This window comes from Symphalangus syndactylus, chromosome 3 (assembly GCF_028878055.3).
Source record: "Symphalangus syndactylus isolate Jambi chromosome 3, NHGRI_mSymSyn1-v2.1_pri, whole genome shotgun sequence".
NCBI lineage: Eukaryota > Metazoa > Chordata > Mammalia > Primates > Hylobatidae > Symphalangus > Symphalangus syndactylus.
The window spans coordinates 12,498,157-12,514,240 of NC_072425.2; the positions used below are offsets into that span (position 1 = coordinate 12,498,157).

The window sequence follows — 16,084 nt, forward strand, 5'->3', positions numbered from 1 at the left end:
AATCAGTGTAGCATAATAATTCAGTGCCGTCATTATTCTTTTCGATATTCCGATGATTCTGAATTGGTCAGCAGGAACCCGATCAGCCAGCCCCCGGGCTTTGGATGCATCCTCTTCGTTCTTGGGGCACCTCCTTGCCTGTGGTAGGAGATGTCCAGGCTCTCCTTCCATGTTCTTTGCCCAGCCATGAATCGGCCTTTACTCTGCTTCCTCTTAGGGGAGAAGGCTGTTTAGAAACCAAGAGCTGGGGCTGGGTACAGCAGCTCACACCTGTAATCCCAGCACATTGGGAGGTCAAGGCAGGAGTATGGCTTGAAACCAGGAGTTTGAGACCAGCATGGGCAACATGGCAAGACCCCATCTCTAAAAAAAAGAATTAGCCAGGGGTGGTGGTGTGTGGCTGTAGTCTCAGCTACTCATGCTGATGCAGGAGGATCACTTGAGACTGGGAGTTTGAGGCTGCAGTGAGCCAAGATTACACAACAGTGCACTCCAGCCTGAGTGACAGAGCAAGACCCTGTCTCAAAAAAAAAAAAAAAAAAAAAAAAGAAAGAAAAAGAAAAAAAGAAAAAGAAACCAAGAGCTGGGCCCCAGAATTCCACCCTCCCCAACCACCAATTCTGACTCCTCTGTTAGAAGCTCTCCTGGAACTGAGTTCATTGGAGGGACAGGCAGACCAGAGACACCTCGGTGTCCATGACAGGAGAGACGAGGGCCAGGAGTGATGCCTGGGCTCTGGCACACTCTGACTGGAGGCCCCGGGAGTCGACTTTCCTCCTTCCCTCCAGGTTTCTGCCTCATCCTGCCAGCCCTCCTGCCTTCCTGCTGGGCCTTTGTTAACACAAGTCCTGATGTTACTGACAACGCTCCCATTTGTAGAACAGTTTCCACAATTCCAGAGCTTTGCCATGTTTTTTTTTTTTGAGACAGAGTCTCACTCTGTCACCCAGGCTGGAGTTCAGTGTCATCATCTCAACTCACCACAACCTCCGCCTCCCAAGTTCAATCAGTTCTCGTGCCTCAGCCTCCTGAGTAGCTGGGATTACAGGCAGGTGCGACCACGCCCGGCTAATTTTTATATTTTTAGTAGAGACAGGGTTTCACCATGTTGGCCAGGCTGGTCTCAGGCTCCTGACCTCAAGTGATCTGCTCGCCTCAGACTCCCAGAGTGCTGAGATTACAGGCATGAACTACCGCACCCAGCCTTAGAGCTTCCCCATCTCTACATTCAGGGTCTGTTCCTGCCCTCCCCTGCCCTGTTATCCTCATGTCACACTGTTTGTGGATATGGCAGCTTCCCCCGCTGGGCCGTGAGGCCCAGAGGGCAGCCGCCACCTCTGTGGCTCATGGCCTTGGCCCTGGACACGGTGGGGGATGAAGAGGGGCCGAAGTGACTGGAACAGGGAAGGGCGCACCCTGTGCCCAGCTGGTGTTGGGGGCCAGCCTAGTGCCTGGGGAAGGGCTGCCCACTGCCCTGACTGTTGCCAAGGACCCAGGCACACAGAGCCACTGCCTGGGACCTCAGATGGGCTAGTGATAAGGCTTACTTGGTCTGCACAAGTTGTTTTAGTCTTTTAATTGAGGTGAAATATACATAGCACAATGCACCATTTTAAATCGTACAACGCAGTGGCATTACTACATTCACAAGGTCGTGCAGCCATCATCTCCCTCTGGTTTCAAAACATTTTCATCACCCCCAATGAAACCCTGTGTCTATGAAGCAGGCACTCCCCGTTCTCCCCTCCCCTAGCCTCTGGCGAACACCAGTCTACTTACTGTCCCCATGGATTTGCCTATTCTGGGCATTTCATAGAAAAGGATAATACATTATATGACCTTTTGTGTCTGGCTTCTTTCATGTGGCATAATATATACATATATATATATATATATATATATATATATATATATTTTTTTTTTTTTTTTTTTTGAGAAGGAGTCTTGCTCTGTCACCCAGGCTGGAGTGCAATGGTGCGATCTCAGCTCACTGCAACCTCTGCCTCCTGGGTTCAAGCAATTCTCCTGCCTCAGCCTCCCAAGTAGCTGGGATTACAGACACCCGCCACCACCCCTAGCTAATTTTTTGTATTTTTAGTAGAGATGGGGTTTCACCATGTTGGCCAGGCTGGTCTTTGTGGGCAGCAAGCCACCCAGGTGCCAAGGCAAGAGACCGAGGGCACGAGCTGTTCCAGTGTAATAAAATATATAAAATAACAAGAATTATACTAGATATAGTCATAGATATGATTATATATGAATATCATTAATCATTAGTTTGTAGCAATTACTCTTTATTCCAATATTATAATAATCCTTGCTCTAGAATCATAACCTAGGAAAAACCAGGCCATACAGGGATAGGAGCTGAAGGGGCACGGTGTGAAGTGACCAGAAGACGTGTGAGCCCTCTGTTATGCCCAGAGAGGGCCACTAGAGGGCTCCTGGGTCTAGCGGTAACGCCAGCATCTGAGAAGACACCCATTACCAAGCGGACCGTGGTCTAGCAGTAGCGTCGGTGCCAAGGAAAATCACCCGCTACTTAGCAGACCGGGAAAGGGAGTCTCCCTTTCCCTGGGGGAGTTTAGTGAAGACTCTGCTCCACCACCTCTTGTGGAGGGCCTGACATCAGTCAGGCCCGCCCACAGTTATCCGGAGGCCTAACGGTCTCCCTGTGATGCTGTGCTTCAGTGGTCATGCTCTTGTTTCACTTTTATGTTCCACTCTGTACATCTGGTTCCGCCCTCTAGCTGGCAGTAGCAAAATTAGTGAAAGTATTAAAGTCTTTGATCTTTCTGAAAAGAGCATAGAAGAAATAATGATGTAAGCTGTCCTCTCTCTCTCCGCCTTGGCTACCTAACAGGGAAGAACCCTCTGTCTGGTGGACATGTGACTCACGTGACCTTATCAATCATTAGATGACTCACACTCTTTACCCTGCCCCTTTTGCTTTGTATCCAATAAATAACAGCACAGCCAGGCATTTGGGGCCACTACTGGTCTCTGTGTCTTGGTGGTAGTGGTCCCCTGGGCCCAGCTGTCTTTTCTTCTATCTCTTTGTCTTGTGTCTTTATTTCTACGATCTCTCATCTCCACACACGGGGAGAAAAACCCACAGACCCTGTAGGGCTGGTCCCTACAAGTCTTGAACTCCTGACCTCAGGTAATCCTCCTGCCTCGGCCTCCCAAGGTGCTGGGATTACAGGCGTGAGCCACTGCGCCCGGCCAGCATAATGTTTTTAAGTTCACCCACATCGTAGGTGTATCAGTGCTTCATGCCTTTTTCTGACTGAATCGCAGTCCACTGTGTGGCTGTACAGCATTTTGTTTATCTATTCATTAGTTGATGGATAGTTGATGGACAATTTGTTTCCCAAATGCGGCTTTTGTGTTGTTTTCCCAGTAGCCTTTGGTTATTGTGAATCATGCCACTGTGAGCATTTGTATACAAGCTTTTGTTTGAATACCTTCTTTCCGTTCTTTGAGGACTTGTACTAGGAGCAGAACTGCTGGATCTTATGTTAATTCTGTTTGACTTTTTGAAGAATTGGTCCCCATGATTTTAAAGATAGACAAGGTAGTTGTCAATGTTTGAAAATCCAAAGGTTGACATTAAACTTGAGATTTCTGATTTTTCTTGAAACATCTAGAGCAGGGGTCCCCAACCCCCAGGCCACAAACCAGTACCAGTCCATGGCCTGCTGGGAATGGGGCCACACAGCAGGAGGCGAGCAGCAAGTGAGCATCACCGCCTGAGCTCCACCTCCTGCCAGATTCTCATAGGACACGAACCCTATTGTGAACTGTGTATTCAAGGGATCTAGGTTGCATGCTGCTTATGAGAATCTAATGCCTGATGATCTGAGATGGAACAGTTTCACCTGAAAACCATCCCCCCTCTGATTATTTATGGGAAAATTGTCTTCCATGAAACTGGTCCTCAGGGAAATGCTGATCTAAAGAACCGGCAACACCAGGGCTTACGTCCCCCTGACACGTCAGTCTGAACTGAGGCTGCTTCTCACTCAAGACTTCCCTTGGCTGCCCCAGTGGCTGGCACAGGGCTGTCCAGCTTGGCACATGCAGCAGTAGGCATTTGCTGCTGGCCCAGCAGGCACTGGCTGGCTGGGGGTGGGCCCAAATGTCTCCACTCATAGGTTTCATGCTACCCCAGAGCTCTGCCCCTATGTGCACCATGAGACCGTGGCTATTTGTGGCCGGTCTTCCAAGAGGGGTCACAGAGGCTGCCTGATAGCTTCTGTGGCCCCAGGGGGCCCCAAGAGGTGAGGCTGGGCATCTCCAGCCCTGCTTGGGGCCTCCCCAACCCCGCCACGGGCCTAAGGGGCGTGACCCCCAGAGCCTGCACACTCCTTCTAGGCCACCGAGGATCAGGGCCTGTGTAGGGTGACTGGCTGGGGAAGCCAGGCCCAGCCACCCCACCATGTGCTGGCCGCAGCTGGAGGAGTCCAAGGGTGCAGATTTGAGCCCAGCCTTTCAGGTCACTGTGAAGGGATTGCTTGTCTAGGACTGGCTGAACTTTATTCAACAGCTTGATGGGCAGCTTTAAATATCCAGACACATGGTGCAGGAGCCCCCATCTGTGCTCTTATCCTAGCCCTGGAAGTGCAGGGGGCGCCGTGTTGACACCCAGAGGTTGGGATCCTGGTCTCCGGGGTTAGCACTGCCTGGCTGTGCCAAACTCGGGTCACAGGTCTCAAAGCCACCCTGCCAAAGGCATTGTCCGGGCCTGTACTCCCCAGCACTGCAAGCCTGGCCTGGATTGTGGGGGCATCCAGGAGCCCCATCCTCGACTTACAGGCCCATCTTCTCCACGGGTCCCTCACAAGCTCAGCTTCTTGGGAATTGGCCCTGCCTGGCCCTCATGTTCCTGCTGGGCCAAGCCAGGGGGCCCATGCGTCCTTAACTGGGCATGGGGAAGCCTCTGAAGGCAGGTGGCACAGTCAGCTGTGCCTGCTAGAAAGGGCGCTGGAACCTCCATTTCCTGGTCCGCAACTGTCCCATTCACGCCCCACCTCCCCAGTCCTGTGAGCCTCCCTCTGCCCGCGTCCCCTACCCCCCAACCAACCCTGTCCCCAATCCTAAGCCCCCTGTGGGCAGGAGCGGAAAGGGGAAGGAGGTGTCCGGGTGTTTGAGGAACAGGCACCGAGGTTTCTGGGGCCTGCTGAGTTGGGCCGGGCTTGGCCAGGTGAGGGTGGTGGGGCGGGCAGGGGCTTCAGGAATCTTCCTGGTCCTTCTTGTTGGCACAAAAGCTTGGGCCCCTCTGCAGATTACAAAGAATCTCAATCCTGCCTGGTGTGTAAGGCAGGTGCTAGCAAGGGGCCCACCGGGAGCTCCGGGAGGGCAGAGCCTGTGTGTGTCTGGTTCACTGGACCAAGCTGGTCACATTGAGGTGCTCAGGAATATGGTGAGTGAGAAAGGAGGTGTGAGTGAGCCTGAAGCCTCCTGGCAGGTTTTGGGGAGGGGGGCACAGAGGAAACAAAGCAATCATAGCAGCTGACACTTAGGGATGGCTGACTTTGTGCCAGGCCCTGTTCTAAACACTGCGAGGCTCAACTCATTCACTCCTCACAACGGCCCCACCATGCAGGCACTATTTTTAACATCCCCATTTCACAGATGAGACGGCCAAGGCACAGAGGGACTGAGGAACTTGCCCAAGGTCGTATAGTTGGCAGGTGGTGGGGGACAGCTTCAAGCCCAAATCAGATTCCAGAGTGCACCATCCTTCTGCCTGGGGAGCTGCCCTCCCCTTCAGGGGCAGAAATGTGGGCACTGGGTCAGCTGTGAAAGGCACGAGCTCCCAGGACTCTGGGCCTCACTCCAGCTACTCCTGGCTGGGTCCCAAGGGCCACCTGCTCCATCATCCAGGGAGAGAGCCTCTGGCTGGAAGCCATCTGGAGCACTTTGGCTGCAGGTGCCTCCACCTGGCCGCCCCTGCGGGACAGCAAGGTCTCCTGTGCCACCAAGAGCACAGGCACTGGGCCAGACCCTGAGGTGTCAGAAGGGCGCATGGCAACCCCCTGCCCTGGGAGCCAGAGTCCCACTGCCAGCGGGCCCAGGCTGGGAGGGGAAGAGAGTGAGAGGCTGGGCAAAAAATGAAAGGTGGGGCTTTGCATTACTCTTTGTTTTTTTTGAGACGGAGTCTCCCTCTGTCACCCAGAGGAGTGCAGTGGCACGATCTCGGCTCACTGTGACCTCTGCCTCCCGGATTCAAACGATTCTCCTGCCTCAGCCTCCCGAGTAGCTGGGATTACAGGCACCCGCCACCACACCCAGCTAATTTTTGTATTTTTAGTAGAGATGGGGTTTCACCTTGTTGGCCAGGCTGGTCTCTAACTCCTGACCTGAGGTGATCCATCCACCTTGGCCTCCCAGAGTGCTGGGATTGTAGGCGTGAGCCACCATGCCCGGCCTCTGTTTTATTTCAAAAGACCTCCTTTGATAGTCTAGATACAGTGCTAAGTTTTATATAGCAGGCTAAAGAAGGATGTGTATACGATGAGGCCATTGTTGTTAAAAATAAATAAGATAAACAAATAAATAAAGGGAAAAAATAAAATAAAAAAAGGGGCAGGGCTGTGTGGCCTTCCCCAGAGAGTGTATTTGCATCCTGGCCTCTGGCTCTTCCTGGCTGTGTGACCCCGGGCAACTTACACACCCGCTCCTCGGTGGACGTTCTTTCCTTGTTTTCTTCCTCTGGTTGAGGAAACAGAGCCCAACCCCTCGTTGGAGTGGGAAATGCTGGACTGGAGGGTGCGGGTGCGTGGTGGGGGCTGTGGTGGGGAGGCCAGCGGGGGGTAGCCCTGGGGGTGAGGGCTGTGCCCAGGGCAGCATGTGAGGCTCTGGCTCTCCAGCCATCCTGGGCGAGATACTGGGTGCCCTTCCTGACTCCACTTTACCTCCTCTTTTTTGTTTTGTTTATTTTTGAGACGGAGTTTTGCTCTTGTTGCCCAGGCTGGAGTGCAGTGGCACAATCTCGGCTCACTGCAACCTCCGCCTCCCAGGTTCAAGCGATTCTCCTGCCTCAGCTTCCTGAGTAGCTGGGATTACAGGCATGAACCACCACGCCCAGCTAATTTTGTATTTTTAGCAGAGACGGGGTTTCTCTATGTTGGTCAGGCTGGTCTCGAACTCCTAACCTCAGGTGATCTGCCCACCTCAGCCTCTCAAAGTGCTGGGATTAGAGGCATGAGCCACCGAGCTCAGCTGTTTGTTTTTTTGAGACGGAGTCTTGCTCTGTTGCCCAGGCTGGAGTATATTGCATGATCTTGGCTCACTGCAACCTCCATCTCCTGGGTTCAAGGGATTCTCCTGCCTCAGCCTCCCGAGTGGGGGGGACTATAGGCGTCTGCCACCACACCCAGCTAGTTTTTATTTTTTTATTTTTTTTATTTTTTTTTATTTTTTTTTTTTTGAGACGGAGTCTCGCTCTGTCCCCCAGGCTGGAGTGCAGTGGCGCGATCTCGGCTCACTGCAAGCTCCGCCTCCCGGGTTCACGCCATTCTCCTGCCTCAGCCTCTCCGAGTAGCTGGGACTACAGGCGCCCGCCACCACGGCCGGCTAATTTTTTGTATTTTTAGTAGAGACGGGGTTTCACCGTGGTCTCGATCTCCTGACCTCGCGATCCGCCCGCCTCGGCCTCCCAAAGTGCTGGGATTACTTTATTTTTATTTTTATTATTTTTTTGAGACGGAATCTTGCTTTGTCGCCCAGATTGGAGTGCAGTGGCATGATCTTGGCTCACTGTAAACTCTGCCTCTCAGGTTCAAGGGATTCTCCTGCCTCAGCCGCCCAAGTATCTGGGATTACAGGTGCCCACCACCATGCCTGGCTAATTTTTGTATTTTTAGTGGAGACAAGTTTTTGCCATGTTGGCCAGGCTGGTCTCAAAGTCCTGACCTCAGGTAATCCGCCTGCCTTGGCCTCCCAAAGTGCTGGGATTACAGGTGTGAGCCACCGTGCGGCCCACTTTCCCTACTCTTACCTTGTTCTCCTGACATGTGTCTGAGGGGTCTGTGATCCTTCAAATAATCTCCTCTGCCTCTTAAATCACCTGGTGTTTTCTTTTGGTGCTTGCGGCTAAGGTCCCTGGCCAGGACGCTTTCAGAGCCCTGGTGTGTGGAGCCGTAAGACGACCATATTATATTAATCGATCCCACGCTCAGCATCACTGTAGGGACCCTTGAAATAAGGCATGTCCAGCCTCAGTGCTAGGGCTTAGGAAATGCAGGGGTGGGGGGCGATGTCTGATTGTGGGTTTTATTTTATGGAAAAACACTAGAAGTATCTATGAGAAAACATTTACAGGTGGTGGCTCACACCTGTAATCCTAGCACTTTGGAAGGCTGAGGAGTGAGGATGGCTTGAGCCCAGGGATTTCAGACTAGCCTGGAAAACATAGCAAAACTCCGTCTCTACCAAAAATACGAAAAATTAGCTGGACGTGGTGGTGCACAGCTGTAGTTCCCGCTACTCCGGAGGCTGAGGTGGGATGATGGTTTGAGCCCAGGAGGTGGAGGTTGCGGTGAACCGAGATCGTGCCACTGCACTCCAGCCAGGGCAACAGAGTGAGACTCCGTCTCAAAAAAAAAAAAAAAAAAAAAAAAGAAAGTATTAATAGTTATTAGCTCTGGATGAAGAATTGTGGGTGAGTTTAATACAAAAATTATTACGATTTTGCTTTTCTGTATCTTCGAACTTTCCTACAAGTTGTGACATGTGATTTAAACAGAAAAATAAATAAGTAATGTTTTTCTTCCTGGGGCCTTTCCCTTAACTCTTCTGGCTGGGATGTCTCCCCAGGGGAGACAGGGAGGCAGGCTCAGGTCTGCCAGGAGATGCTGCTGGCTGCTCCCCAGGCTCCCATAAATGCCTCGTAACCGTAAGGCATGATCTGGGCAGGAAATGCCGACGCAGCAATTCTGCTTATTTAGGGGAGTGGGTGGGGGCAGGGGACAGGCCACGCTGCCGCAGAGGGCCAGGGGAGGGGTTTCCCCGACAGCAGAGCGGTTCAGATGAAGCTGGGCCCCCCAGGGTTCCTTGCTCAGCCTGACCTGGCTGTGGGAGCCAAAGGAGGCAGGCAGCTGGAGGCACGGAGGTGGGGGGCAGCTGCGGCCGCCTGCCGGGGATTGGATGCCCGATGCCTGCCCAGGGCTGCCTGGCCTGGGGGTGAAACACTGGGCTCTGGAGTCAGGCAGCCCTGGGTTCAATTCTCCCCTCTGCTCCTTATAAACTGTGACCCCAGGCAAGTGACTTTGCCTCTCCCAGCCTCCACTTACCCTCTATAAAATGGGCATGACGATCCTTGCCTCCTGAGGCAGTGCGTCTCAATCTAGGACGATTTTGCTCCCAATTTGGCAATTACTGGAGGCACTTTGAGTTGCAACAACTGGGGATGGGGCACACTGAAGTGCCACACGGAAGCCAGTGATACTGCCACACATCCCACGTGCACAGGGCAGCCCCCACCCCCTGCCATGGAGAATTACCCAGCCCCCAAGGTCAATGGTGCCAAGGTTGAAAACCTTGCCCTAGGGTGCAGGTGAGGGTTAATGCAATACCCCAGGGGATGCGGTGATGATGATCCAAGCTGCACAATGGGAGCCTTTTCCTCCTCACCTCCCAGAACCAGATGTCAAAATATGAGCTCTGGGGACAAGGGTGTGCCATTTGAAGGGGATGGTCTAGGACTTTGGGCTCCGCTGACCTTGTTTTCTCCTTCTCCTGCTGCCTGGAAGATGTCAGAGTTTTTCCAAATGGCCACTGGCAACATTCCCTCCACCCTCCGGGGAGGTCAGGGCCTGAGTGTCCCCGGGGACTGGGGCTGCCACTCTGATTTACAACAAGCTCCACCTCCCCGGCCCTGGATGCACAGGCTGGTGCCAGAAAAGCTGACACAGCGTGGACCCAGCTGACGGAGGTCAAGGAGGACACAGTGAGTGCCCACAGAGGCCCCCCACCTCCCAGACCCCTCGAGGGTGTTCGGGGACACACCCAGGGTGACATAAAGAGGCATGCCCTCTGCACCACCGTGTGGGCCTCTTCACAGCCCTCAGCCGCCCACCTTCTGCACCAGGGGCTTCTACTGCAGCCCCCATGCCAGCCTGGCACTGGTGCCTGACAGAGGGTAGCCCACTTGCCTCCAGACAAGAACAGTGCTGGGATGTCATTGACGCTCCAGGGCCCCCAGCCTCATGGATCTGGCCAGGGCTGGCCATTGGGGCTGGGCCCTGCTGTCCCTGTCTCAAGTTCTGCTTCTAGGTGATATTTTTATCATCTTGATGACTAGGAGGAAGCACCTGCTGTTTACTGACTTCGGCCAGCGCTGCTGTTTCTCTGGGGTGAGTCCTGCTCGGCTGCCCTGTGCTCACTGGAAGGCAGGGGCAGTCCTGTTCTGGACAGAGGTGGACTTCTCGGCCTGAGTCAGGGACAGTCCTCTTCCTGGTGACTTGAGGGTCACCACAGGGGGCTGTGGCCAAGGAAGGGTGGGTTTCAGTCTCTCTCTGGCCTTAGAGGACTCAGGGGGCCTGGATGCCAATCAGGGAGGGCCAAGAACTTGGAAAGTGTGCATGGAACAGAAAACCCAAATTCTAGTGTTTTAATCACATCAACGTTTATTTTTTTTCTCACACAGTAAGACAGGCAGGCGGTGCGGTGACTCACGCCTGTAATCTCAGCACTTTGGGAGGCCGAGGCCGGAGGATCACTTGAGCCTAGGAGTTTGAGACCAGCCTGGGCAACACAGTGAGACCTCAACTCTATAAAAATAAGTAGATAAATAAAAGCAGTGCAGAGGTTGCAGCCAAGGCAGGTGTCCCAGGCTCTGCAACTTCCACCCCCAGCTCCACCCTTCACTGTCCTGAGGGTGACACTCTTATGCTCAGTGTCTCAGGAAGGCTCCTTCCCCATCCTGCTGACTGAAGAGCAGAGGGAGGGATGAGAGAGAAAAACCAGAGCCACAAACTTGGACAGCCGAGGCTTTGTGGGGCGTGGAGGAAGGGATGACTTTTAAGAACTTTCTGGAAGCCCACCCATCACTCCTGCTTACATCTCACTGCCCAGAGCTGCGTCCCCTGGCCACTCCTATCCACAAGAAGCCCCACAGAGGTGTTTTATTTTATCTGGGCGCTTTGGGTCCCAGGCAGTGGGGTTCTGTGCATAAGGAAGAACGTGAGGGTAGAGATGGGCCAGCTGCAGGAGGATGCAGGGCCTGGCAGAAGGCACTTCCGGGTCAGCAGGGTGCTGGGGGTGGGAGCAGAGAGAGGAGGCCAGGAGGGGCTGGTGTGTGGGCTCGGGACGCTGTGAGTCCTATGCAGTGTCCCGTTGTACCTCTCCCTCCTTTTCTGTGTTGTAATCTCCTGCTGTCCCCAAAGCCAAGTTTGTTCCACTTGGTCTTAGCTTAGCTTTGGTGACTCAAGGGAAGGACCCAGGTCTAAACCTCGCAGCCAGGAAAGAACAGGTGTGGTGGCAGAAGCCAGTGCTGGGAGCACCTGCAGGTGGAGCAGTGGGAGCAGTTAGCAACCAGGACCGGACCCCCGGGACTGCTCTGAAATAAACATAGGTGGACAGTAGGCTGGACCGAGGGGGAAGTGTGGCCCCAGGGCTGGAGACACCAATCGGGGCTGGGAGAACTGCTGGATCCTCCGAAGCAGAGGCCCCAGTGGATGAGCCCCGAATCTAGGAGCTTCCTCTCATCACTCCCAAGCTGCCCCGTCCCCTCCAGCATCCCTCCCTAATCTTGAGAAGGTAGGGAGGACAGGGCCGGCACGCCTGGGGTCTCTGCACTTCCCGCCTCTGCCCACCTGGCCATCTGAAACTCTGGAGGGAGGTGGTGGCCGAATTGTGGGTTCACCTTCATCTGATACTGGACTTGAGGCTCCGGCTGCAACAGGTCTGAGATGACACATCCATCGGAGGTGGCCACCGAGACAGAGTATAAATCAGAGCATTGGATTCAATCTCTACTAGGATTCTCCCTGAGTCATTTCCCTTGGACTTCTGTAGAAAACGGCCAATACACTCCGGATTTCTTTTTTGGGAAAGGAGAAAGACAGCCTCTCAGTGTGGGGAGGCTCCTAACAGGTGGGGCACCTGCAGCCTGGCCGCGGGGTGGAGAACTCTGCCAGCCAAGCCTGCAGGGAGGGGGGACTGCCTGTTGGAATCCACAGAAAGGCCCAGGGAAATGGTGGCCCCAATGGGGAAACCGTTTCTTTAAGGCTCTGTTGTGGATTCCTCTCTACGCCCCAAACCTGCCCAGCGTCCCCAACACAGAAAGAAAACAGGCCGTGGAGGCAGCAGTGAGCAAACTCTTTACTCCTCAGATTCTCCACCATCGGCCCCCGCGGTGACCAGCGCTCCCGCCCCGTCCCCCCTACAGGGGACAGTGAATACAAACAAAAATAGTTCTCTACAGAACGAAGTTTCCAGGACCCCCACCCTTCCTTCTCTCCTCCTCCCCCAGACGGTGAGTTCCGCGGTCACCGGGCCTCTGGTGAGGCCTGAGGTCTGGTGGGTTGCAGGAAAAATAAACGATAGAAAAAAGGACCAAGTCAGCGACTGGAACTGTAGGCAACTGGAGGTCGGGGTCCGCCGCCGCCCGTGAGCCTGGCACAGGCCAGGGGCCGTCGACCACAGTCCCGTGTGTGCAAGTGTGGTGGGAGGCAGGACGGGGTGTGGGGCGAGCAGCGTTTCTCCCGACCCTCTGGCTCACCGCCAGAAAAAAAAAAAAAAAAGAGACAGAAAGACAAAAAAGGGACTGGGCGGCGGATAATACAAAAGAAAAACGAAACCAAATCGCAGGCGCCGGGACCGGAGTCCCAAGGCGCCCCTGCTGCGGGGGGAGGGCAGTGCGGGCAGGAGCGCGGGCCGGGCGGGGGGGCCCTGCTAAGTAGCACCTGGGAGCAGCTCGGGCCGCACCCTTCTCGCCGCCCGGCCTCGGACGCCGGCCCCGCCCCGGGATCCCGGGACCCCGGGACCTCCGGCCTCCGGGTGCAGGCAGCGTCCCCCGGGCGGGGCTCAGCGGTCCAGGCAGGCGGCCAGCCCCAGCAGCAGCAGGCAGCCGAGCAGGGTGGCGGGGCGCGGGGCGGCCCCGGGTGCGCGGTCGCAGTCCAGACCGCCGTCATCGTCGGCGGGGTCGCAGCGGGGCTGCTCGCAGCGCACGCCGGTGTAGCCGCGCGGGCAGGCGCAGCGCTGGTTCTGCAGGCAGGTGCCTCCGTTCTGGCACAGCAGCTGGTCGTCGTCGCACACGTTGGCTGCGGGCGGAGGGGGCGGTCAGCACGGGGCGTAGCCTGGTCACCTCCCCCAACCTCTGAGCTCCTGCGAAGCGGGGTGTGCGAGCTCCCGGGGGCGCCGTCTGGGCCGGGGGTGTAGGAGGCTCCGGGCGCGCTGGGTGCGAAACGTCCCCGCTCTGAGGGTGACGGCGCCCGGGCGAGATCTGGCCCCCAGCTGCCTCCCACCGCTGCCCCTCTCTCCCCGCCCCACTGGCCTCGGTGCGGTTCTTCAGACGCGCCTGCAGTCTCCAGAGCTGTGTACGTGCTGTTCCATGCGCCTGGCGCCTCCTTTCACCCTGTGCCCCCGGCTAACGCCGATTCGGGCAGCCTCCCTCCCTCTGCTCGGTCTTTCTCGTAGTTCCCACCAGGCACCACCGTGCCCCAGGTCGCATCAGGCCCCGCCCCGAGCTCTTGGACCCGCCCCTCGGCCCGACCCCGGGCCCCAGCGGCATCCTGTCCCCGCCCACCTGCCAGCTCCGTCTCGCTAGGCCCCGTCCACCGCCCCCGGCTCTGCCCCATCTCACCAGGCCCCCGCCAACTTTCCCAACCCTGCCCTGCTCTCACTAGGCCCCACCCACTGCCCCGGCCCTGCCCCGTCTCGCGAGGCCCCGCCCACCGCCACTTCCCCGTCCCACTAGGCCCCGCCCACTTCCCCGGCCCTGCCCCGTCTTGCTAGGCCCAGTCCACAGCTCCTGCCCGGTCCCACTAGGCCCCGCCCACTGCCTCGGGCCGGCCCCGCCCCCTTTCTGCAGGCCCCGCCCACGGGGGACCGGCGCGCACTCACGGTAGCAGCCTTGGCGCCAGTAGTGCGTGGGGAGGCAGTCGTCGCACTTGGGGCCCGCCGCGCCCTCGCGGCACTCGCAGAAGCCGGTCTCGTTGCACCGGTCGTGCACGGAGCCTATCTGGTTGCAGTTACACTCTGGACGGACACGGGCACGGGCACGCGGTCAGGGCTACCTGTGGGCGCCGTCTGCTCTGACCCCCACTCTTCCGGCCTCGCAGGGAGCATCTCCACACTCCCCAGGGGATGCTCCCCACACTGGGTCCACGTGAGCCCGCGGCTGGACGGCGGGTGGGGACTGCCCAGGGTGTCCAGGCCTGGAGAGAAGACTCCGGCTTCCTTCCTTGGGATCAAACATGTCCCAGCCCCACCTTCCCCGCCCTGGCACTGGTGTGGCCTGGGTCAGCCCCTTCCCCTCTCTGGGCAACTAGAGAGGTCGCTGACCCTTCCCATCTCCAAAGAACTATGACTCCGACACTGAGCATGTCTGGGGCTGCTGTGTTGTGGGGGTGGCCCCCCTCCACAGCTCCTTTCCAGGGGAGTGGAGGAACAGCCTATTCCTGCTCCCGGGGTGGGCCCAGTTGGTTGCCTTGGGGCTCTGTGGGAGAGGGTGAATATCCTCCACCCTGAGAAACCTTGCAGCTCAGTGCTGGGTCTGGGGGTGGAGGCAGGGAGAGCCAGGGAGAGGAGGAGGGTGCCAGGGTGGGAGAACCTCTAATTGGATCCAAAGGCCCTGCCCTGTCCCTGCAGCTGGCCCCCTGTGACGTCAGCGGCTTTGATCGCTTAGAGTTGATGGAATTATCTGAAAGCTGCCGCCATAATTCAGACCGACAGCTCCAGCTCTGCAGGAGCCCCTCCTCTGTGCAGCCAGAGCCTCCTGCTGGGTGGGGGATGGGTGATGGTGTCCCAGGGGGCCTGGCTGGGCAGGGTTGGGGGACAGCCCCTGGGGCCAAGACCTGGCCTCTACTGATGACAGGGGCAACCATTCCAGGCTGGTGCGTTTTGGTTGGCGGTCATGGCTTTGGTCTTTGCCCAGGCCCAGGGCCCTGATGGACTTCCTTCTCTACCCCAAAGCCAGTCCTTGAGTAGAACTTGGAAGAAAGCAGACCGCGTGCCCACCAGGGGTGAAGAGCAGCTTTATAGCTGGACCTGGTCTAGTAAAGCGTTTGAAGAAAAGTTTCAGCCACAAAAAAGAGCTGAAAACCTTTGATCTGATCCGCCTCCCGATTTGATGAATGAGGAAGCTGAGGCCCAGGGAGGGGAAGGGACTTGCCCAAATGCACACAGCAAGGCCATCTTTTGGCGCCCAACTGGGCCCCCCCCAGGAGGAGGGATAGGCTGCTCCTCCACCTTTCTGGAAAGGAGCTGTGGAGGGGGACCGCCACCCCCGCCCCAGCAGCCCCAGCAGCCCCAGACAGATGCTCAGTGGCCTCTGCCACCTGCCAGAGTCACAGCTCTTTGGAACCAGGAAGGGTCAGTGTCCCCTCCAGTTGCCCAGAGAGGGAAAGGCCACTGGTAAGTTTTGCAACTCCAGTGCCTGCCGGAGAACCGCAAGGGGAGGTTCCTAATAGAGCAGCTTCTGGAGCTTTCTGTCCTTAGAGATGCTTAGCTGGAGTGGGCCCTGGAGTGAGAATTCCCACAGCCTCCCCAGGTGATTCTGATGCAGGGGGGCCCCAGAGGCCACCTCGCAGTGCAGTGCACCCTGCACGCATTCCAGCAAGTTCCCTGTACCATGTCCGCTCCCTCTCACCAATGCAGACGTTCTCATCGTCCAGCTCTGCCGAGCCGTTGCGGTAGTAGCCCAGCCGGCAGTGTTGGCAGTGCTGACCTCGCGTGTTGTGCTTGCAGCTGACACAGGTCACCACATTCAGGAAGTCAATGTAGCTGCAGCGGTTGGAGTGACCGTAGCATTCGCAGTCTGGGCCGGCCAAGTGGGAGAAATACCAATGGTCAGCGAGCATTCAGGGAAACTGAGGCACAGGGCGAGGAAGGACTCACCCCAGGTCATGCATGG

General features: G+C 56.5%; 1 protein-coding gene across 5 annotated transcripts in view; it reads right to left on the minus strand.

Annotated features, from left to right (window-relative positions):
• Positions 1 to 12,310: 12,310 nt before the first annotated feature.
• The window catches only part of NTNG2 (netrin G2), a 79,751-nt gene continuing 75,977 nt past the window's right edge, over positions 12,311 to 16,084 (minus strand). For all 5 annotated transcript variants that reach the window (XM_055270613.2, XM_055270615.2, XM_063635739.1 and 2 more), the window contains 3 exons: positions 15,821 to 15,988; positions 14,074 to 14,208; positions 12,311 to 13,271 (listed from right to left, as the gene is read on the minus strand). In XM_055270613.2, coding sequence (XP_055126588.1) covers positions 13,036 to 13,271; positions 14,074 to 14,208; positions 15,821 to 15,988 — 539 coding nt within the window. In that variant the 3' untranslated portion in view covers positions 12,311 to 13,035. The remainder of the gene's footprint in view (positions 13,272 to 14,073; positions 14,209 to 15,820; positions 15,989 to 16,084) is intronic.